Genomic DNA, 24,636 nt, shown 5'->3' on the forward strand with positions numbered 1-24,636 from the left:
CTCGTAAGTTATGTTGAGATGTTATATTGTTGTTGTGAGTAAGACAGGCAATAGAACGTCCAGATTTGTATAATAAATTTTTACTGGATGGAAAACTCTTGTAGTTTTAAGGAGATATTTTTGAAAACATTCGAGTCACCCTCACTCTGTATAATAAATTGTGAACCGGCAAGAGGACCCCACAAAATTGGTACATAATTACAAATCATTTCGAATGAAATTAGTTCAGGATAGGTACCTACCTTTCGGGGCTTAGCTCATTTAGGATCGTTCGTTCAACTTACTTTGGTCGCTGCATACACGTTAAATAACGCCCAAGGGCTGGCTTCCGATATGGAGGAAACATTGACAATGGCACCCCGACCGTTGTCTTTCATCCGAGGTAGAATCAACTTCGTCATAAGTGTGGTAAATACAACGTTCAGACTCAGCGTATCCCAAGTCTCTTTCTCGGTATCTTCGGTCAGGGATTTGGGGTAGGAAGAAAGACTGCCGACATTGTTCACTGAAATAGTAGAAAGGCAAATTAGATAGATAGTAAGGCAGCCTGCCATCACCATTCGGCTACAGCTGAAGCCACTACAACAACAGTACAAAGGTTTTGCTATCAAGACCTTGATACTTCAAAATCCCTAAATTTTCTACTGGAAAAGAACAATGCTCCTAAATTTCCAACCTTTGATTTCCGAATTAAATTTCCGCTTTGCATCACACCATAAACAATAGTAGAGTTTTGGAAGCTTCTGATTCCATATCCTTCACCGAATTGATACCATGTAATGGTTTTCTTACCCAGAATGTGGACTGGATGGTCACCTAATTGATTTTTAACAGCTTCAATTGCGGCTTTGGTCCCACTGAGATCCACTGCAATGATTTTGGTCTGGACTCCATGGAGAGATTCTAAGGAGTGTGTGAAGAAGGGATTTATTAGAGTAATGATCAAGCTCTAAGGACGCCCTGAGTCAAAAGTCCCAAGGATTGATAGAGAAGAAATTCGGGCCTCTTTTGACACGTCAGATCTAGTGTTTCGAGCCAGAAAATAGTAGTCAGTAGGTAGTTACTGTCATTTTGACCATAATTCAGTACAAGAGATAATATTAACAGATGTAGATTATTATGTTATGTACTTATGTAACATTCTGCGACAAATAGCAAATAATATAGACGTTTCCTTACCTATTTCCTTGGCAGTTTTCTTCAGCTTCTCCAAAGTTCTACTGATGAGCACTTACTGTTATTTTGACCATAATTCAGTACAAGAGATAATATTGATGTAGATTATTATGTTATGTACTTATGTAACATTTTGCGACAAATAGCAAATAATATAGACGTTTCCTTACCTATTTCCTTGGCAGTTTTCTTCAGCTTCTCCAAAGTTCTACTGATGAGCACAATGTTGATGCCTCTCCTTGCTAACTCGTGGGCATAAGCTCTACCTATCCCATCTGTACATCCAGTCACCACTGAAAAATACGATAAAGGTTTAAGAATAGAAAGCGGAAATAGCGGAAACAAAACACTTTCAATGAATAATGCAATGAATAATATTGCATACCAAAGGACTGAATAAAGAAATTTATTCTGTTCACCATGGAAGCTTATCACAGAAGTTGTTCCTCGAATTAAATTTTATGTATTTTTTTTTACGAATTAAACCATATTAAAATTAATGACATGACTTTCTTTCGAATTATCTACCGAGCTACAGAGGTTGGTCAGGCCAAAAATAAAAAAATAAATAAAAAAATCCTAAAAGATAACACATGCAATTGTCTATAAGTCTATCCTGTTCAAAGTGTATTGGACAATTTGGTAATTTTAGCACATCCACTAATTTCCTTGACAGCTCATCTTCCTCCCTCTACCTCTCTATTCATCTCCCTCTCTATTTGTAACAACAAAGCACTTTCAATGAATAATATTGCATACCAAAGGACTGAATAAAGAAATTTATTCTGTTCATCATGGAAGCTTATCACAGAAGTTGTTCCTCGAATTAAATTTTATGTCCACCATATTAAAATTAATGACATGACTTTCTTTCGAATTATCTACCGAGCTACAGAGGTTGGTCAGGCCAAAAATAAATAAAAAAATCCTAAAAGATAACACATGCAATTGTCTATAAGTCTATCCTGTTCAAAGTGTACTGGACAATTTGGTAATTTTAGCACATCCACTAATTTCCTTGACAGCTCATCTTCCTCCCTCTACCTCTCTATTCATCTCCCTCTCTATAATAAATTAAAGGATGAGCATTATTTTGACTCCTCAACCGAAGTGCAGAAATAATGAAATTCCGACGGGATCATAGGACTGAAAAGTGTATATGAACTTGATCTTGCAGACATGTAATTTTTCCTTCATTTTATCTACATATAAGATACTCTTTGTTGGCTGAACGTACAAATATAAAATCTACCATACAAAAAAGCAACCTAACGTACATGAATAAATCTCTTTCTATGAATGAGACCGAATGTATGGGGGCGAAACAGAACCTATATCGCACTGCGGACATTCTCTTCCAAGAATTTAAAGAAAAAAACTTAGTATCTTGTATCCCCACGATATTTTGCTCAGAAACAATCAAATTTCATTCTGATTCCGATTCCTATAGTAAGCTTTTTACACACCCAGACTTGATAATAATTCGTAACTTCCTGTCGTGCTAGCGTAGGCCGGGCTGGTTCATCCTACACCTCTTTTAAATCACTTTCAATCTTTGCATTCAACTTTAGGAATGCATTTAACCTATAAAAAATAGTATAATATAGATGTGTACGTTTGATTTCGATTTTAATAATGAAAATAAGATACCTACCTACGTACCTACTCGACAAGGTTGTTGATTATTGTGATCTATGTTTCTGATGTCTGGAGGCTTCAGAGCATAACATTCAGAATAACCTCTGTAATTTGTAATTTTATTAATATTAATGTATTTAGAATACATTTTTATTAAAAAAAATATTAATGTATTTAGAATACACATTAGAATACATTGAACCAACCTCAGTAGTGTAGTGGTTAGGGCGATGGACTTCCAATCTGGAAGCCGGTGGTTTGAGTCCGAGTCAGGTCATAAAATTAAGCATCGTCTATTGGAATACGTACATACTACTGTTCCTTATTCTATGAGAACTCATTTTTCGCGAATCGGTTGGGACTCGTTTGGTAACTGCCTTTCAAAAGGAACAATATACAGGGACGAAATACCAATATTCTCGATGAACACCTATTTATCCAATCCCAAGTATATTTACCATTCGAACTGAAATCAAACTAACAGGGGAGGAGAGAAAAGATTACGAATATCAATGTCAGTGGGTGTGCTGATGAAATTATCTGAAATTTCTGCAGGTATTTCTGAAATTTACAAATTTGAGCATTAGAAATAGCCTTGTGAAGGTCAACCAGGCAAATTGATTCTCATACATGGGCCTGGCTTTCAAGATGAATTCTACGAGTGCCTACAGAGATGTATCTATTTTTTCCCGGTTCTCGAGAAACTTAAGCCTGGTAAATACTCTAGAAATATCTTGTATCTCTAAATGTACTAATGCTCGGGTATAGGGACAAAGCATCTAGTAAAGGAGTCAGTATTAACGATAGGTACCTAATTGTGGTAATGTCTAGTGGTTACAGAGAAAAGAGTCGGTTCGTACTGACTTCTCCATTCGTGTACATGTGCCGGCTTCATATTTCCATATTGGCAAGTTATTTCTACCTAATATACCTACGTCCTTTTACATTTCGGTTCTCAAGTATTTTCGCTAATTCTTGAACCCCAGTGATAACCGTCCTGTGATTCATTGCTGAAAATTTGTAAAAGCTATCAGCTTCTCTAATCGCCACCTCGCGTATTGTTTATTCCAAAATATTTCCTATAATACTTCCTTACTCTAGTCCTTGAACCCCAGTGATAACACTGATAACCCTCTGTGATTCCCCTTATATCCTGTAATTCCTATTAGGTCTCTTATATTCTTGTTACGTAAGGGCCAGATTATGTGGAGGGTCAAAGGTGTCTGAAATCCAAGATTAGACTATACCTAGGGACCTCTTATTGTTCCAAAAAAGGAGCTTGTCAGTCTTTTAAATAGGTACCTTTTAGTATTTAAACACGATACGTAGATTGCATCCTGTTTTATGTAGACATATTGGTCACAAATAAATATGAAAACAGGCCTAATAATATTGTTTTTCGTAGAAACAAGGAAAAAGGAACTGTACGTAGTCCTTGATAACAATCTAAAAAAAAAAATAAGCCAATTTGACCAAATAACCAAAATAATGATTACCTATGTGATATTGATATCTAATTTAGGTACGTACATCATTAACTTTTCCTTTACATAGATGAAAATAAACTTTATCAAAGATTATGAGATTTTATATTGAGATTTTCTCATGTAACCAACATTTATCTAGAATATTTTCCTTATTAAAATAATCACTATGCTGCCAGACACTGTCCTTGAACAGCTCTGCATAATATGAGGTACCAATACAGACTTTATAGAGTAGTAAATTTTACAAGTGGGAAGATATACATATTACACAAGTATCTAGTTAGTAACCTACTCATTAGGATTGTGGGCTGAAGTTGAATAGGTACTTCCTATGGTTTCACTATCTACTCCATACTTTTGAAGTACATACCTACCTAGTAACTTTTACTACCTACTCTTTTATGCAATTATCTCAAGTCGTCAATCAAGCTCTTACAAAAAAATCTTGGTACTTATGACCTTAAATTTTGAGACCTCTTTCGCCTCTATGATTCTATAATATTGACTTCTTTGTACGGAAATGACGGAAAAGTGTGTTCGAACTGAGAAAAAGCTACCAGCTTATTGGCAGCTCAAAATTAGAGTATAAACTCAAGCTATAGTCAATGAGAGAAGAAGAAGAACAACAACAGATTAGATGGTTAAACAACACTGTGCTAGAATATTCAACCTTCACAAAATTACAATACCGGATCTGACATAGTAGTGGGTAGTTGTGTTTGAGTTCATTCATAAAAATATCACGGTCTTTCTACACACACAAAGTATGCCATTCATAAAATTAACCAGATGAGAATTATAGATTGTAAAAAAACATTCCCTGGTGTTGAATACCTGGTAGACTTTGGATTTAGAGCAAAGTTAATCTTTCTGGGTAGTTGATTTGCGAACAAATGAGTCTTCACTTGTCTAAAGTTTATTAATACACAGGCGATTGGGTGCGGTTTGCTCAATGGTAACGCTTGGTCCCAGGATCGATTCCCTCTAGAGATCGTGGTCCACATCATTGTAATATCTTCAAAATAGTTGATTTGCGAACAAATGAGTCTTCACTTGTCTACAGTTTATTAATACACAGGTGATTGGGTGCGGTTTGCTCAATGGTAACGCTTGGTCCCAGGATCGATTCCCTCTAGAGATCGTGGTCCACATCATTGTAATATCTTCAGTTGTTGATCTTTTATTGACACTACCTGATTGGGGAGTACTGTCCCTTTTGGTTCAGCTGTTTCTTTACTAAAATTAATAGAAAGTAAAAAGTAATGAAACACACGTGTGTTTTTATGAAATAAAGTACTATTTTATCACTTAGACACCAGAAGTTTTAATAAACGTAGAAAAATATACAATATAAAAATGACATCAGGTACATTTACAAATAAAAATAATATCATTCTATATTAAACGGAAAAATATTTTCAATACCTATTGCCTAAAAATTTTCTATTGGTAATTTATATCAGTCTTGCTCGTGCTCGTCAGTATTCCTATTTGATCATTAATTACAATCTCATAGCTAATTATGATTATGATTACACGCTCTAATCGTAGAAATACGCTCTATTTCTTCATCACCACTAAGTACATAGAGTCAAGCCCAGAGATATTGGAAAACGCTGGTTTTCTTCATTTTCTCAGGGACGTTTGAAAAACAAAATCTTGACGAAATAGTCCATAGAGCAGCTTTTAGATTTTAACTGTCTACTCTATTTTTGGGGTATTCAATACTTGTCGACTTTTCTGGTTCAGATAATCTTCTCTGAAGGTTTGATTCATAATACAACCAAGTTGAACTCTCAGGAACAAAGGGCAGAGATTTGTGAAGAAAGCCTGAAATTGAGATCAAAACAGTAGTATGTATTAGTTCCAATGTAAAGAACGTCATAACCAGAGTACAAAACATAATCTCAAAAGAAGAGTTTTCAAGAAAGGTATAAAGTAAAATACCTAGCACAGTAACATTTAAAGCGATAAACAAGAGGTCACGGGATCGAATTCCAAACTAACAGTAGGTGAGAGTAAGTATCACAATAATGAGAACCTTTACCCCAGGTGTAAGCTAAGTTCTATTTAAGCAGTAGGTAACTATAAGGTGTGTCCAAACATAGTCGACCAGCCGTCAATCGACGAGGTGAATCTATGTTATCGAGGCAGTGTGGACGGTTCGATGTCGATGAACGGCCGGTCGACTACGTGTGGACTGTGGACACACCATAAACTGAAGTTATTCATCTAATAACAAGTCACTTAAAGACCTACCTGAATACCATGAACCCAGAATCCAGTCGACGTGTCGGTCACCCCTAGAGTAGACACAGCACTGCGGGCATATTGTTCCGCATCCGGAACAAAGAAGCTTTTGTTCCGAACTCGATAGCTGAAGTTATTCATCTTGGTGCTGACAAAGGCCGGAGCTATGTGCTGAACCGTAATGCCGTACTTCTGGTATTCTACTCTCAGAGCTTCGGAAAAATACCGGATGTAGATCTGTAAAAATGAGAGGTAATGTCTGTTTTAAACCTAAGATCCCTCTTCATCTAAGTATCTCAAACGCCTCAAACTCTACCACTTGATCTAGTTCGTAATAATAAAGGAAGGACAGGCTAAAAACCTGGGAAATTTATGTCAGAATGAGCCAGAATTTTTCTACATTGAGGTAAAGGACCAGACTGCTGGGGTAAAGGGACTTAAGCCAACAGTTTAGCTTACAACCGGGTCACCCTTGTAGTTAGGTAAGTTCTCGTACTCAAGTATTAGGACTTTAGTAATTCAGTGAAGAACTTTCACTTGGTCCAGTGAACTTCTTGCATAAGCCTTGGTTCTTAGTCGAGTATAAACCTTCAACAGCGTCAGGTCTTCAGGTATCTAGGCCTAGGCTAGTAATCATTTGCTGATTATTTATTCATCAATCTTATAAGTCTCATAAACATTTAACGAATTGGTAATCGTTTGACAATTCGCGTTCAGGTTTATGTGGTCAGAATATTAATTAAATTTACAAGACGGTTGTGAAATTGCAAATCGTTTGGCTCAATTATTTCACTAGCATGATTAGTTTTCATCAGTATGATACAGATTGATGAAATTTCTTCATATCACTCGTCACTGGGAGTTTCTTGTCTTGTGTTAATTGGTTGAGTTACCCTACTTACTGAATTAGTTGGCATTTGCGACATTGCTCGTATTGCCAGTTCTGGTATTAGCAGGTTTTGAAAAACACATTTCTGGCATCATTACTGGCCTATTTTCAATAGGTACTTCTGGAAATGATAGGCATTTCTTAACCGTTCCAGCAGTGTAATTGCTAAGGCATTGAACTCAACCAACAGCGACATAAACTAGGGCCAAAAAATTATTTCCCTTCTTTCAAGGCATTTCTTTCTACTCACCTGCCCAAGATCGCCTCAAACTCTACCACTTGATCTAGTTCGTAATAATAAAGGAAGGACGGGCTAAAAACCTGGGAAATTTATGTCAGAATGAGCCAGAATTTTTCTACATTGAGGTAAAGGACCAGACTGCTGGGGTAAAGGGACTTAGAAATTATAGGCATTTCTTAACCGTTCCAGCTGTGTAATTGCTAAGGCGTTGAACTCAACCAACAGCGACATAAACTAGGGCCAAAAAATTATTTCCCTTCTTTCAAGGCATTTCTTTCTACTCACCTGCCCAAGATCCGTATTTCTGTTTCAGATCCACGTATTGACCAATCACGTGAACACGAAATCCGTTGACCAACTTCCATAGGACATGCAGTACTGTGACAGCTACTACGAACCCTCCTATGACGGCCAAAATGAGAATCATCACAACAGTCGATCACAGAGAAATTTTCTATAGTATTTTATAGAGAGACACGTTACTACCAGTTGCAAAGACTAAATACACTAGAAGAACGAAGTAGGTAGGTTGTGATATTCTATTCTATTCTATTATGTAGGGTACGATGTTTGTTTTTTACTAAATCTTGTTGGTATGAAACACCAGCAAAGCCCTGGGTTAACATGCAACAAAATGTATTATAATTCAATTTTCTGAAAAAGAACACCAATATCATTAATTTGAATTCCAGATCTATTTTTACAGTCCTACATCAGCTCTATTTTTGAACATTTTCATTCGCTCTTGCACAGAAAGCCCAAAGAGTATTCCAGAATGAGACCGAAGGATTAGTGAACAAAGGTAGAATTTTGAGATTTATAATGTAAAAGAAAGTAGTAATATTGTTACTCAGGCCCTTGTCCAATACCCAGATCTAATCTTATTAAGAGTACGACTATAAAGTTCCTCTGTCTGATCACCAAGAAATCAAGTAGAAAATGCTGAAGCAAAAGTAAAAAGGTCTCTTACTTGAAATCCATGTAGCCAATATCCAGTGGTCGTATCAGTAACTCCCAAAGTTTTCACGGCGCTCCTAGCAAACTGTTCCGGGGTGGCTGAAAGCAGTTTGGACTTCTGGCCACTTGGGTTGAAATCCGTCATTTTGGAAGACACCAATCCTGGAGAGAGCAGCTGGAATGTGAGCCCAGAATTTTCATATTCTATGCGTAGACCCTCGGTGAAGTATTTCACGTAAATCTGTAATTGAGGTATACAATTAATGTTATGGTTGATTATTATGGAAGGAAAAATAAATATACCTACCTACATACAATATGTCAATTATGTATGCACATACTAATACAGGAACAAGGGTTTTATATTTTTTTCTTGCGTGCGTAATTCCAATTGAACTATCTACAGTTAAAATGACATCAAATAAAATCGGGAAATCAACACAAAAACAAATTAATAACTATTAGGTTTTATATACCTCATTTCGTTAACTTATTGGCATAAACTATTCTAAGGGGCTCAATATTTCGTTAGGAGGAGTTTGTCGGGATGAGGGGAGTTTGTCTTATACCCAACAAAGATCCCTTATCTCTTTGTTGGGTATAAGAACGGCTCTTATTACTGCAAACAGGCGAGGCTCCTAAGTTATTTATAGGCATACTGTGTAAACAGGGTCCGTCCCTCCGGGAATTATTTAGCCCGTAGTTTATTCGATCGTGGTTAAAGAATACCTATGTACCTACTTAATATGAAATAAAGTACTATTTTATCACTTAGACACCAGAAGTTTTAATAAACGTAGAAAAATATACAATATAAAAATGACATCAGGTACATTTACAAATAAAAATAATATCATTCTATATTAAACGGAAAAATATTTTCAATACCTATTGCCTAAAAATTTTCTATTGGTAATTTATATCAGTCTTGCTCGTGCTCGTCAGTATTCCTATTTGATCATTAATTACAATCTCATAGCTAATTATGATTATGATTACACGCTCTAATCGTAGAAATACGCTCTATTTCTTCATCACCACTAAGTACATAGAGTCAAGCCCAGAGATATTGGAAAACGCTGGTTTTCTTCATTTTCTCAGGGACGTTTGAAAAACAAAATCTTGACGAAATAGTCCATAGAGCAGCTTTTAGATTTTAACTGTCTACTCTATTTTTGGGGTATTCAATACTTGTCGACTTTTCTGGTTCAGATAATCTTCTCTGAAGGTTTGATTCATAATACAACCAAGTTGAACTCTTAGGAACAAAGGGCAGAGATTTGTGAAGAAAGCCTGAAATTGAGATCAAAACAGTAGTATGTATTAGTTCAAATGTAAAGAACGTCATAACCAGAGTGCAAAACATAATCTCAAGAGAAGAGTTTTCAAGAAAGGTATAAAGTAAAATACCTAGCACAGTAACCTATAAAGCGATAAACAAGAGGTCACGGGATCGAATTCCAAACTAACAGTAGGTGAGAGTAAGTATCACAATAATGAGAAGGTAACAATAAGGTGTGTCCAAACATAGTCGACCAGCCGTCAATCGACGAGGTGAATCTATGTTATCGAGGCAGTGTGGACGGTTCGATGTCGATGAACGGCCGGTCGACTATGTGTGGACTGTGGACACACCATAAACTGAAGTTATTCATCTAATAACAAGTCACTTAAAAACCTACCTGAATACCATGAACCCAGAATCCCGTGGATGTATCAGTCACCCCCAGAGTAGAGACAGCACTGCGGGCATATTGTTCCGCATCCGGAACAAAGAAGCTTTTGTTCCGAACTCGATAGCTAAAGTTATTCATCTTGGTGCTGACAAAGGCCGGAGCTATGTGCTGAACCGTAATGCCGTACTTCTGGTATTCTACTCTCAGAGCTTCGGAAAAATACCGGATGTAGATCTGTAAAAATGAGAGGTAATGTCTGTTTTAAACCTAAGATCCCTCTTCATCTAAGTATCTCAAACGCCTCAAACTCTACCACTTGATCTAGTTCGTAATAATAAAGGAAGGACGGGCTAAAAACCTGGGAAATTTATGTCAGAATGAGCCAGAATTTTTCTACATTGAGGTAAAGGACCAGACTGCTGGGGTAAAGGGACTTTTCAGTCTCATTCGAGCATGATAAACAAGGTATATTCTATTCTATTATGTAGGGTTTGTTTTTTACTAAATCTTGTTGGTATGAAACACCAGCAAAGCCCTGGGTTAACATGCAACAAAATGTATTATAATTCAATTTTCTATACTCAAAATTAGCCGAATTGTTGTGATACCAAAGGGCTTTTTCCGGGTGCAGGGGTCAAATCTGTTTTCACGTCCCTGATAATATGCAATTATGAATATTGATGTCGAATGTAATTGCATATTCAACGTATCAAGGTCATCAAGATAATTGAACAATCTTATCACCTCTCAGTGAGGATGTTTATCAGGTTTATATGCATCTAACGACAGTCAGTAGAGCACAACTGGGAATCAGATTATTATTATCATAAATGTTTATTTATGATAATCCTATTAATAGTAGAGTGGCGCATGCATCTGATAAGTTCAATTAAAAACGTAATGATTTTAGGACCCTTCAACTTGACTCGACCAAAACCTCGGAATGACTAAATTTCCCATGAAACCCTGAAGGCAATGTTCAGCTTGGTGAAAAACTAAATGGATGATCGACTATATGCAATCACCAAGTGAGGACAAGTGGGGAAACGAAATCCCATAGTAAAAGCCAAGGTACCATCCTTGTATTTTTCAAAGGCACATTAGTGCTCAAAAGAGCTGTTTTCCTCAAGTTACCGTTAATACAGCTACTATGTGCTTCGCAAATTTACAAAATTCAATGAAGTTGTGCATTGAAGAGCAATCTCGGTGTTTTTGTGAAGCTTTATGTCAATAGTAGAGGGTATGGTAACTTTACTAACGTGACTTACTGAATAAAGTTATTAACCTCTGTAGTGTTGGTTTCTTACTCTTTTAATCGACGCTACCAGTGACGTTACCTTAGATGCAGCATAAACGGTGAACAACGGCCATGGTTGGCCTTCGGAGCTGGAAGAAACATTGACAATGGCTCCCCGTCCCCTCTCTTTCATCTGGGGCAGAACCAGTTTGGTCAGCATGGTAGTGGTGGCAATATTGAGATTGATCAAGTTCCACAGATCCCGTTCTGGGATCTCGTCCAAATACATCGGGTACGTGTAGTTGGCACCGACATTATTCACTGGAAAATAATTTATGATTATTACACTGTCGGGCAATGAAAGCGGGACACCCCTATTTTTTGGTTTTATCTCAAACTGTTGTTCAGTGTTCAAATTTTTTCGGTAAAACCATTATTGATATTTTTGCTGCAAAGTTTAAAACTTATTCCACAAGACCGCATACCCTGTGAGTAAAAAAAAGAAAAATGAAAAACAATTATCAGTTTTAAGCTGAAAATGCATGTTTCTGGAAATACCTAAATGTTAACGTAACTTTTTTTCCCTCAATATTTTTTCACCATTTTTGAACCAGGTGCTTTAGAAAAGAACACAGAACATTAAGATACTACTGATAAAAATTAGAAAAATTCCCTGGACCCCAGTCGGAACTTTTTTTTAAAAAAAGTCCATATTTGCCCTATACAACTAATGGTAAAAAAGGAACGACTTCTAAAAAGTTTCAGTTGGGGTGACTGGGCTTCCGGAATGTAGGGTCCAAAAGGAGTTCCTTACTCGGGTCCTGCAGGCGAACGTCACCACAAAACTGCTAATGTCTTTAATGAACCATAGTGCCCACATTTATAAAGGACGACTTATAATATTTTATTTTTGCTTTGTTTAAATTGGCAGGATTTTCAAGATTGAGCTCTTTCACACATATGGTAATATGGTTCAGGAAGAATTTTCTTTGAAAACTTACCTAAGATACCGATGGTGTGGCCTTCCAGTTCAGTCTTGATTTTGTCTAAAGCTGCTTTTCCCTCACTCATATCCGCAGCGATGATTTTGGTCTGCACTCCATGTGTGGTTTCTGAAAAGTCAAACCAGTGAGAGGATGTTATTAGTAATTCTTTCAGTAGGAGTCTGGTTAGATTTAGAATCTCTCAGGATAATTTACAAAAAGTGGTCTTAGTTGTTAGCCAAAATCGCACTTGGTAATAAAGAATTACGGCAATAAAGAATCAGAATTAAGCGAAGACCTTGCATCGTTTGGTGAAGTAAATAAATTCAATGAACTTCACGAGCCTGGTTAGATTTAGAATCTCTCAGGATAATTTACAAAAAGTGGTCTTAGTTGTTAGCCAAAATCGCACTAGGTAATAAAGAATTACGGCAATAAAGAATCAGAATTAAGCGAAGACCTTGCATCGTTTGGTGAAGTAAATAAATTCAATGAACTTCACGAAAACGTAATTTCAGCATGCTGTTATAGTGGTTTTGGCACATCCACTAATTCTCAAATACACATTGAAATTGGGAAAACAGACTCATCCACCAATTTAATTTCTTAGGAAATTATGATTGTAAAGCTACCCTCTCTAGGCAAAGTGAAGTCCATGATCATGACACAAGAAATAAAAACAAACTTCTCCTTAGCTCAAACAAAATCATGGATAGAATTCTCATATACACATTGAAATTGGGAAAACAGACTCATCCACCAATTTAATTTCTTAGGAAATTATGATTGTAAAGCTATCGTTATTTGTGTTGCACAAGGAAAATTCGATATTATTAAGCTGATATTAATCATACCTATCTCCTTGGCAGTTTTCTTCAGCTTCTCCAGAGTTCTACTGATGAGCACAATGTTGATGCCCCTCCTTGCTAACTCATGGGCATAGGCTTGACCTATCCCATCTGTACATCCAGTTACCACTGAAATAAGAGGGAAAACATAAATATGAATGATGGCCCTTTATTGCTAGGTGTAGGTAGGTACTATGTTTTTGTACTATCAAGAAGGTATTTAGGTACCCTCATGTATTTAACCTTGCAATACTATAATGTACAGGTACACTTGTTGCAAATAAATTACAATTACAATTAGCTGTTTCTCATTTAATATTAATGCAAGTACATCATAATATGCATCTGCTAATTATTGTTTAAAGGTAAGATACCAGTGTTTTTTTCTCATAATACCTCTTTATTACTGGAAAACTATGCTTTGACTAAACCTCCATTTCCTTTGGTTTAGGTACCTAGGTTTCTAATTAATTATTTATCTAACGTGGAATGTTACAATATGAGTTTTCCCGTTAACTCTTTGACTTCTCCCACGTAATTTACTCAATTAAGATAATAATTAAAAAAAGAAAAAAACAAGACCTTTCTAATCTTCCTTTGAATTTTCCCAATTCGATGTGGAACAAATTTTAGATTATATCCGTATTTCATGAACAGATTTTCAGTGATACAATACTGATAGCTTTGTCCCATGTCACCCAGTAGTTTCAGAAGCCAACAGTTTAGCTTACAACCGGGTCACCCTTGTAGTTAGGTAAGTTCTCGTACTCAAGTATTAGGACTTCAGTAATTCAGTGAAGAACTTTCACTTGGTCCAGTGAACTTCTTGCATAAGCCTTGGTTCTTAGTCGAGTATAAACCTTCAACAGCGTCAGCTATCGTTATTTGTGTTACACAAGGAAAATTCGATATTATTAAGCTGATATTAATCATACCTATCTCTTTGGCAGTTTTCTTCAGCTTCTCCAGAGTTCTACTGATGAGCACAATGTTGATGCCCCTCCTTGCTAACTCATGGGCATAAGCTTGACCTATCCCATCTGTGCATCCAGTCACCACTGAAATAAGAGGGAAAACATAAATATGAATGATGGCCCTTTATTGCTAGGTGTAGGTAGGTACAATGTTTTTGTACTATCAAGAAGGTATTTAGGTACCCTCATGTATTTAACCTTGCAATACTATAATGTACATGTACACTTGTTGCAAATAAATTACAATTACAATTAGCTGTTTCTCATTTAATATTAATGCAAGTACATCATAATATGCATCTGCTAATGCGGCCAAAATGAGAATCATCACAACAGTCGATCACAGTGAAATTTTCTATAGTATTTTATAGAGAGACACGTTACTACCAGTTGCAAAGACTAAATACACTAGAAGAACGAAGTAGGTAGGTTGTGTAATTTTCTTACTTGCTTGCATAAAGACCTTCTGGAAAACCTGTTATTAATGCGTTTTAATACTGTGATACTTGTAGGCAGGTACAGGGAAAATTCACGGAAATTCCTATTTAGGTACGTAATAAACAAAAGATTTGTCTCAAACAATAACTATAGAAAGTAATAAAAAAATACCTAATATTAAAATTATAAATATTAAATTTATGTATAATAAAAAATTATGTTGATAGAGTCTCACTGTAAACAAAAACAACAAACAGCCTGGAGTTCTGTTACTAAGCAACTATCAACAAACCGAATGAATGAGTTACAAACGAGAATCGACGATATTCTACGAAGGGGTCAGTGACCTATTAACCTACTGAGAGGATAACTATTCAGGTGCTGCGCTCTCGCGCTTTATTATGAAAGACGAGAAATTCATGGTATGAGAATCTAACTCAACAATGCGTGTTAGCCTAGGTGCTTTTTTTTTACGGAAAACTCTTTTTTTATGGGTGTTTTACAGCTTTTGTAGCAATGAAACAGTTGATTTAGGGATCTGACGTTGTTTGTCTGTGTCATAGCATACTCATAAGTGTGTGCTTTCTTTAGATCATTAGATGGGTAAGAAGAGACACAATAGCCTCCAATGAGGTGATAAGGTACAATAATTTTGAGTTTTGCAATTAAAAGGAGTAGGTACCTGTACAGTCATCAAAATAAATGTGGGACAAATTTGGAGTTGACATTTAGATATAGCTTCAAACTTTAACTTGGATATAGTTAGATGGGTAAGAAGAGACACAATAGCCTCCAATGAGGTGATAAGGTTGATACAATAATTTTGAGTTTTGCAATTAAAAGGAGTAGGTACAGAAGTAGGTACCTGTACAGTCATCAAAATAAATGTGGGACAAATTTGGAGTTGACATTTAGATATAGCTTCAAACTTTAACTTGGATATAGATACTCGTAGATACCTACCTATCCAAGTACTTAGTAATTATTATACAAGAAATTGGTCAAATTAATGAGCCCTAAGATAAAAGAGGTGTGATAAATCTATCAAGTATCGATACCTACCCATCCAAGTACTTAGTAATTATTATACAAGAAATTGGTCAAATTAATGAGCCCTAAGATAAAAGAGGTGTGATAAATCTATCAAGTATCTGACATTTGTCATAAATGGTAAATTGATTGTTAGTAATAGGTACTTTGGAGTTTGAACTATACAAGACAAATCATTTGATAATAATCGAGTACGTTGTACGTATGAGTTCATGAAAGGTCTTTATTTCATTATTCTTATCCTTTTTCATAGTATTCTTTGGCCAATGTCTATGGTGTAAGAAAATTTTGGAACCTTCAGAGTTTTTAGACCCTCATAGAAACCAGATATCTAATCTATTGTAACATTTTTTGTATCTATCTACTCATATTATGATTGTAAAAAAAAAAGAAAAAAAAAAAAAGATCTATTTCTTATATCTTTCTAGGGAATAATTAAATTACAATAGAAAGTTTATTGTAGACTTAGTTACATAAAAACTAAACTCTTCCTAGAAAATAGCCATGGTGTTCATAATTCCATGCTCAATAACTTTTTCTTGGCATATTTCCACCATGTAGGAAAGAAATGCCTTTTACTTTTCTTCGCGTACGAAAGTCGAACGCTAAACTAACATTTTGTCGCCAATCCAAGACATGCTGGAAAAATAAAATCGTTAATTCATCATCTATTTGAACTTTTCTCAAAAACTAGTTTACAACATCAGAAATATTTGAGAAAAATGCGCCTAAAGTGGGTTGAAAGAAACAAAGATTTTTTCGCGTTTTGTTTTTCAGCTATTTGGAAAGCTTTGCGCATCAGATCGATTAAACGACGCTACGAAGATTGGATTTTGGAGAAGGCATTACAATTTTCTCGTTTTTTTATTCTATTTGACCTTAGTATTTCAATAATAATAGTATTTTAAAAAATATATAAAAAAAAATAGTTTGTAAAACATTTTAGTTTGTATTTTAATATTTTCGACTTATATTTTTAAAACGATTTATAATATTTTATTATTTTGTTATTGTTATTTGTGAATATTTCCTAATTTTCTTTAAAGTTTTACTCTTGAATGATATGTTATTTAAATTGGTAAGCTACATGAATACTTTTCCATGGTACTTGTATTCGGAAACTTTTATATTTACTATGAAACATGATCGGTCAAAGTTACAAGTTTGACAAATACCAACTATCACGGAACACTTTCAATGAAACATTCCATCCCAGATATACCCATCTAAAAAAGCATGTTTTTTCCTTTTCTATCTTCAAATTTTTTCATCATGTTAGTTCTCGTACATAATAGAAACCAAGAAACCATGTTGATTTCATTGGAATGCCTACTAACCCATGTAAACATTCCATCCCAGATATACTCATCTAAAAAAGCATGTTTTTTCCTTTTCTTTCTTCAAATTTTTTCATCATGTTAGTTCTCGTACATAATAGAAACCAAGAAACCATGTTGATTTCATTGGAATGCCTACTAACCCATGCATTTCTCTAGAGCAGGGAACTGTGTGCGAAAGACAAAAATATTGGTGTTTACCAAGTATTTGATTTGACATCATTTTCAAACACAATTAACCTACCTATTTACATATAGAATTATCTATTTAATGGCTCCTCTCTGGACCCTTATAAAACCTCCCAGTGAAATCTCCGATTAAGACATTGATGAAGCCCATTAAAAGCATAATAATAGCATAATAAGTGTAGATATGATTGACATATTATGTGGAGTTGGTGTTTACCAAGTATTTGATTGGACATCATTTTCAAACACAATTAACCTACCTATTTACATAAAGAATTATCTATTTAATGACTCGTCTCTGGACCATTATAAAACCTCCCAATGAAATCTCCGATTAAGACATTGATGAAGCCCATTAAAAGCATAATAATAGCATAATAAGTGTAGATATGATTGACATATTATGTGGATTTTCAGGGCAGGCCCAGGTTCCATAAAAAAACTTCACTGTCTAGCCCTGTGCCCAATACCAAGTTTGCTACAAATACAAATACATTATATTATAAACTTATAATTTTGATACATGTTGTTACAAATGTAGAACTGATGAGAGAATATAGAGAGGGTGGGAGAAAGCTGGAGATAAAGGGCGAGAGAATGGGATAGAGGGAGGGAGAGGTGAGAGAGGGAGGGAGGGAGAGCAAGAGGGTGAGAGAATGAGACAGAGGGAGGGAGAGAGATGAAGTCGTTCTACGCCGTGACCTTTCACTTTTATTAAAATTTCCATTTCTGAGGATTGAAAGATAAGACAAAATACACTATGTACCGAGAGTAAAAACTACATTTATGAAACATACGTAAAATGATAAGTGTACCGAGCACACAATAATCTTTTTAAATAGATTTAAAAAAAAAAAAAAAATCAAAAGGCTAAAAATCAGGGTTAAGTTTCCGAAAATTCCACCTCTGATTGTCAGAGAGTAATTAAAATGTTCCCTATAATTTTGTATGCTTTCTTTTCCAACCTAATTATTAAATTAATACCATATTATTATGTATTGTGCTCATAGTTACCGTATTATTTTGTTCAAATCCCTTGTTGAGCTGTCCGTGTTCAATACTATCTAGCAGTAAAATATCTTTCTCACATAAGTGTAAAATACAACATCAAGTAGTTAATCATTTAGCTAAGTAATTTACGTAATTATTTTTTATATCCGACACTCTACTAGTCTACTAGGTGAAATTTCGACGGCCTATCCCCATTTACGCTTCATTAAGTGTAAAATACAACATCAAGTAGTTAATCATTTAGCCAAGTAATTTACGTAATTATTTTTTATATCCGACACTCTACTAGTCTACTAGGTGAAATTTCGACGGCCTATCCCCATTTACGCTTCATTTCACACGATTCCCCTCCCCAAACGCATTGCATGTTCCACTATGATGTGTAAAGAGCCCGGGAATTAAATTACATTACAACGTACTTGATGGGGTATTAGAGTATTAGAAGTATCACTTGTCTACTGATTACATTAGCTCGAAGCTAATTTATAAAGTGCACTGAAAGGGGAAATGAAAGAGAAAAGGGACGTAAGAAATAAGAAAGGGATGACGGGTTACAAGAAGGGAATGTAAAGAAGAAGAAGAAGAAGAAGAAGAAGAAGAAAACAGGATGAGAGGAAACGAGGACAAAAATCAGCGTGAGACAGGAAACGTGGGACAGAGGGAGAGAAAGAAAGGGAAACGTTAGACAGAATAATGAGGGAAGAGAGAGATCTAGAGAGGAAGAGATAATGAAGGAGAAAGAGGTACAGAGAAAATTGAGAGGTCGTGGCAGGGAGGAAGAGAAAGAAGAAGGAGCGACAGAGAAATCTGGAGGATAAAAAGTAGAAGAGAAGAAAAGAAATTAAAGAGAGTGACGACGTGCAGACGTAAAAGTAAGGAGATTGTGTGGACTGAAAAAGAGTAAATTTGAAAGAGTGGCAATCAAGGCGATCATTTTCATCATAAAGGCAGATTGGAGGAATAGGTATAAGCAAACTATGTATATTAGCAGCCTTTCAATGAACTGTCAGGGTCAGGGATGGATAGATTTTTAATTCTTACCACATCTACCTGTGCTCTGCTCTATAAATCTTTGGGGCTTATAAAGAAATTATAAATAATTAATAAATCAAGTTATTTCTTCTGTATTTTTTGTTTTACATAATTTTTTGCCCAAATACGATTTGTTCTGTTAAAAAGGTTGAAAAATTTTAGAAAAAGTTTGAGGATTTTTGAACGAGAATTCAGCCCTTACATAATTATTTGTAGAATTTCAATCCAGTAGAACATGCGAAACTTTAACTGCCATATACAACAGGAAAAAAGTTAGAGAATTGAAACATGTTTTCTTTAGAAAACTAGATAGCTAGTAGGCAAATAAATGATATTATATCAGACAGCTGTGACCTAGATTTCTAGATAACCGAGTACTTGATACGTGTACACAACCTAGATTTCATCTCTGTCAATTTCGGTAAGTTTCTGAATGTCTACATCAAGGTTATGTAAGAGGAAGATGTGGAATGTACAGAGATGAAAAGAAACTTTTTCTGCATGAGATGTAGCAGGAAAGGTACATAGAAGAGAAGATAGACAGACACAAGAATAACATGATGTTGAAGAAGAAGAAGAAGAAGAAGAAGAAGAAGAAGCAGAAAAAGAAAGCAAATTGATTTTCTAAAGGAATGTTGTCAAGAGAACTGATAAAAAAGGAGGAGAAAAAGAATAAGAAGATTAACAGCAGAAAAAGAAAGCAAATTGATTTTCTAAAGGAATGTTGTCAAGAGAACTGATAAAAAAGGAGGAGAAAAAGAATAAGAAGATTAAGAAGAAGGAAAAAAAAAAAAACAACAACTAGGTACATCTGAAACATCAAGTTGGAAATTGTATCCTGACATAACAGGGAAAGAACCTAAAGTTCACTTTAGGTTCTTTCCCTGTTATGTTCACTTTAGGTCATTTTATAATACCACATAAAAAATATGGCTGGAATAGGTATAGGTACTTTTTATTTTGTTGAAAATATATCCGTGTAAACTTGAGGGAGAAAATACATGTACTGAAACCTAGCTAATAGGTAGGGAGTTTTTGAAAAATTATAATATAAGAGGATATACGCGTATGTATGAAATGTTGCCCGAAGTACTTTGCATTTTTTTTTTTCTTTTTTTTTTATGAGTGGATTTTCAACATTTTCTCGAACTGACTTGCAAAAAAGAATTTTATATTTTATTGAATATCCATCTACCTAATATGATTTAAAAAAGTTCAATAAATATAATTTATATTTGTTGGACTTATTAGAATTGAAAACTCCCATGGAAATTCAAAAGAGTTCGAATCTGAAAACGGAGACAATTTGGAATGCAAATATTTACTATTATAATTGGAATGAGAACTTTTCTACGATACCCATTTTGCTCTTGAACAAACAATAAACAGCAAATTTACAGTGGGCTTAAGAAAACGTAAAATAAATATTAGATCGTGTTATTTTCTCAGAATCCTCGAGCTGATTTGATTGGCCAATCTCTTGTTTCATCCAAAGAAATTACTAGTGGATGTGACCAATTCACCTTGTTAGTAGTTGTAATGAATTCTCTTTATTGGTGGGTGTGACAGATTATCCTTATTCAACGATTTAGTTAATTTATCTAATCATTCTGACTGTGATTCTTAGACTATTTGCCTTGTAATTCCATGAGGTCTCCAGATTTCTGGAAATAGGGAGGGTGAAGAAATTCAATGCGTATTTACCTATAAGAAGAGAGAGAGAGAGAGAGAAAGATAGAGAGAGAGAGAAAGAAGAGGCGAACCATCCGGGGGAAGAGAACATCATAAAATACCTACATATAATAAGAAAAATATCATAGCGTGTAATTTGGAAAAGCTTTTAGGCGAGTTAAAAACACTTTTTTTCCAAGCCATCATCAATCTTTCTAGATTACTAGGGTTTACCTTATATTCTAGTGATGTATTAGAGACAGAAAAGATTGAACATGGTTCGATTCAGGTGTAACATTTCCGATTATTGACGAGTTTCCTTTGTGAACTTGTGATGGCCTCAATCTGTTCTAGACATTCAGATCATCGGTGAAAACTGAGTGTTTTATTCTCATTTTATTATTTCCCTAATAGATAGATATTACTTAGGTACCTTTAATATACACCCAAGTATTAAATTTAGTAACATTTCATGAGATCTAAAGAAACAAACCTGGGTATTTCAATTTTTGAAGGCGCAAGATACCTATAGAATCCGAGCATACGTAGATATTACTTATGTACCTTTAATATACACCCAAGTATTTAGTAACATTTCATGAGATCTAAAGAAACAAACCTGGGTATTTCAATTTTTGAAGGCGCAAGATACCTATAGAATCCGAGCATACGTATTTTAGTTAGTTTACTTATTCAGTGGCACGGTTTATTATATTTGATCATTAATTGTGAATCTGTTCCAGAATGACTTAGCCAAGACATGGAAACGGGCACCGCAAACAAAAATGGCGGCAAAACGAAACAAAAAGCCAGTGACGTAAAAATATCGACAGTTAAAACTTCAGTGACCGCACCGTTTGCATCCATCGAAGATTTGAGCCCAGAGGAAGAGACTACTTGTTCAAGAATGAACTCTCAGAACTCCACCGAAACCAAAGAGGGAACTAAGATGGCCTGTTTGGAGATGCCACCTACTCCACGAATCGACATTTCGAGAGCCAGTAGTTCCTCACAACATGATGATAGTAGTCCGGAGAGAGAAATTCTGGGTGGCGAAAGTGGTAAGAAAATAATACAGAAGTCGTGATTACTATGACTCTTTTAATATTTAGATGAAAATCTGGCACGGTTTTTATTGTTTTTTGGATGATATTTTCCTTGCACTTTCATCCCGATTCCCCTTTCGAGTTTCGAGCTGAGTATATTAAAAAAGTAATAAAGCAAAACCGGATAAAATTTATATTATATCTTCCGTGAATGAGGAACAGACGGGAAGGTGGGGATGAAGGGTGTATACAAGCTGGGAGGAGCTCCTACATTGTAAGCTTATTCTATTCAATAATGAAATTTCATCCCAGAAATGACGAACGACAATTCTGCTGAAATTTCGAACTGTTAGCTGAGGAATTGAAAACATTTTAATAATTTACCAAACTTGCAAGTTTTGAAATGAATTTGAGAAGAATATGAGTTGTTATTATACTCTTAAGGAGCAAATATTATATGTATACCTACCTTCCATTGTACCTACCAGAGATAAATAAAAAATACTCCTTTTCCTTTTGTGATGTACTGAGATGAGACTTAGAATTGAAATTTTGGTGATTACATATAATATACGAGTACGCACAATAATGGAATAACTAATTTCATATAACACCAACTTATTGATTCAAATCTTTCAGGTGGAACTGGAGAGGGTGAAAAGCTCGGCGGATTCTGTGAAGAGATGGCTCAAGACTTAAGAAATAGTACGGAAGAACTACATTTCCATGATGTAGAAGGAGAAACTAAGAATAGAAGAAAGAAATTGCAGCAACAGCAAGCGGTGAGTATGAAAACGAGTGATTTTTTTTTTATGATTATTTACTTATTAAAAACATGTTTTTATTACATAAACTTTTGAATTCTTGTAGATTAATACGTCATAATATTACTATCATGTAAAATTCAAGTCGATAGAAAAAAAAAGCTTGTATGGGTAAGGTACATACGTAAAAGTACTTTATCTTTTGTTTTTATTACTTTTTCCTCCTATTACTTAACCTTTTGCGGACAGATTCATGTGTCACATGAAATCATGGTTCCGCCATTATGGTAGGAGAAATATAACTTAAATCTGGCGTATAAAAAATACTCCTTTTCCTTTTGTGATATACTGAGATGAGACTTAGAATTGAAATTTTGGTGATTACATATAATATACGAGTACGCACAATAATGGAATAACTAATTTCATATAACCTTCACTGTCTAGCCCTGTGCCCAATACCAAGTTTGCTACAAATACAAATACATTATATTATAAACTTATAATTTTGATACAGGAAAATCAATTCAAAGGTCACGGAAATAATATTTGTCAACAAAGAAATTCCACGAATACAGTCTATTACAACAAAGGACAGTCGAGGTCTATAGAAATCTGTCTCATTTTTATAAGATCTTACTTTTATTTTTTAATCATTATTATTTTTAATGAGAACCAGGGTCTTTGAAAGAAATTTGCTAGTTAAATATATTCTATTTAATTATTTATTCTTGAAACTCCTATAGCAATCATCTTTCTTCCTTCTCGGCACTTTTCAAATTGAATTCACACCAATGTACCTACAATTTCATTGTGTAGGTATTTCAACTCCGGTCAAAAGTCTATGAAACTATTTTCATCGATTTCGTTTGTCTAAACGCAAAATGGGCAATACACTCGTGGCCCTTAGTTCATTATTTCCTCATGCGTTCAAAAATAAAATGGATGCCTTTTAAAATTTTATTGAAACAAAGTTTGAAGTGTGAAAAGGAAACCAAAAGAAATTAAATGTAGGTACCTAGGTAGATACCTACCCCTGAAACTTGTACAAAGAAAATGAACTTCTATTTTAGCACTTAGTCACAAAGGGACTATGATATTGAAGGTGAAAAACATGAGCTTTTAGAAACATTATACTGTTGTACTCTGTTGATACATAAAAGAGGGAGAATGCTATTCTTCCATGAGATGGCTCTTTGTTGGAGTAATTGAGAAATTTGTAGACTTTTAGTACATTGGTAGATAAATAATACAATGAGATAAATTGATGTTGTTACACATTTATTCCTAACTGTCGACTAAAATAATGTCGAACGGTGACCATCGATAAATGCCGAGCAAACGGCATAAGAAATAAGCTTCACTCGTAATAAGTCCCTGAAAGCGGGTCATAAAAGACTAGATCGTTCTTTTAGGAAACAATAAATTCATTTCCATGCCCCACCTCATGTACCTTTTTTTTACAATATGTATTTCTTTATTTTTACATTACATACCTACTTAAACTCTTTCTAAATTACTTCAGTACCTAACTTCTAAGAACCCTTGGACTTAAAAAAGGAAAAGATGGGAAAATTATTATTATTATTATTTATGATCATCATCATCATCATCACAATTGACAAACCTATGAACAAGAAGAATTCAACCTTTGTCCCTAAAACTTAACTGTTTGAATACTTGTACAGCGGAAAGTGGAAGCAAAATCAACAATAATTCAACACTTGAAATGTCCCTTTTTC

General features: G+C 34.9%; 3 protein-coding genes and 1 long non-coding RNA gene across 4 annotated transcripts; 2 read left to right on the plus strand and 2 right to left on the minus strand.

Moving 5' to 3' along the window:
• Positions 1-248: 248 nt before the first annotated feature.
• Positions 249-8,200, minus strand: LOC103510829 (hydroxysteroid dehydrogenase-like protein 1). Its single transcript, XM_026824848.1, has 4 exons — positions 7,967-8,200; positions 1,347-1,469; positions 793-903; positions 249-505 (listed from the first exon to the last, which is right to left on the minus strand). Exons 1-4 carry the CDS (start codon positions 8,106-8,108, stop codon positions 276-278), a joined length of 606 nt encoding a protein of 201 aa, XP_026680649.1. The 5' UTR covers positions 8,109-8,200; the 3' UTR covers positions 249-275.
• Positions 8,201-9,524: 1,324 nt separating this feature from the next.
• Positions 9,525-14,576, minus strand: LOC103510839 (hydroxysteroid dehydrogenase-like protein 1). The gene is made up of 7 exons (XM_026824789.1): positions 14,555-14,576; positions 14,318-14,440; positions 13,389-13,511; positions 12,553-12,663; positions 11,652-11,872; positions 10,321-10,548; positions 9,525-9,931 (listed from the first exon to the last, which is right to left on the minus strand). The coding sequence occupies exons 1-7, from the start codon at positions 14,574-14,576 to the stop codon at positions 9,803-9,805; spliced, it is 957 nt and encodes a 318-aa protein (XP_026680590.1). The 3' UTR covers positions 9,525-9,802.
• Positions 14,577-14,670: 94 nt separating this feature from the next.
• LOC113468148 lies at positions 14,671-15,912 on the plus strand. The gene is made up of 2 exons (XR_003392001.1): positions 14,671-15,555; positions 15,844-15,912. It is a non-coding gene; the product is annotated as an uncharacterized LOC113468148 (long non-coding RNA).
• Positions 15,913-16,825: 913 nt separating this feature from the next.
• Positions 16,826-23,392, plus strand: LOC103510849. The gene is made up of 4 exons (XM_008475552.2): positions 16,826-16,922; positions 21,828-22,145; positions 22,770-22,912; positions 23,342-23,392. The coding sequence occupies exons 2-4, from the start codon at positions 21,845-21,847 to the stop codon at positions 23,390-23,392; spliced, it is 495 nt and encodes a 164-aa protein (XP_008473774.1). The 5' UTR covers positions 16,826-16,922; positions 21,828-21,844.
• The last annotated feature ends 1,244 nt before the right edge of the window (positions 23,393-24,636 follow it).

This window comes from Diaphorina citri, unplaced genomic scaffold (assembly GCF_000475195.1).
Source record: "Diaphorina citri unplaced genomic scaffold, Diaci psyllid genome assembly version 1.1 scaffold29, whole genome shotgun sequence".
Classification (NCBI taxonomy): Eukaryota; Metazoa; Arthropoda; class Insecta; order Hemiptera; family Psyllidae; genus Diaphorina; species Diaphorina citri.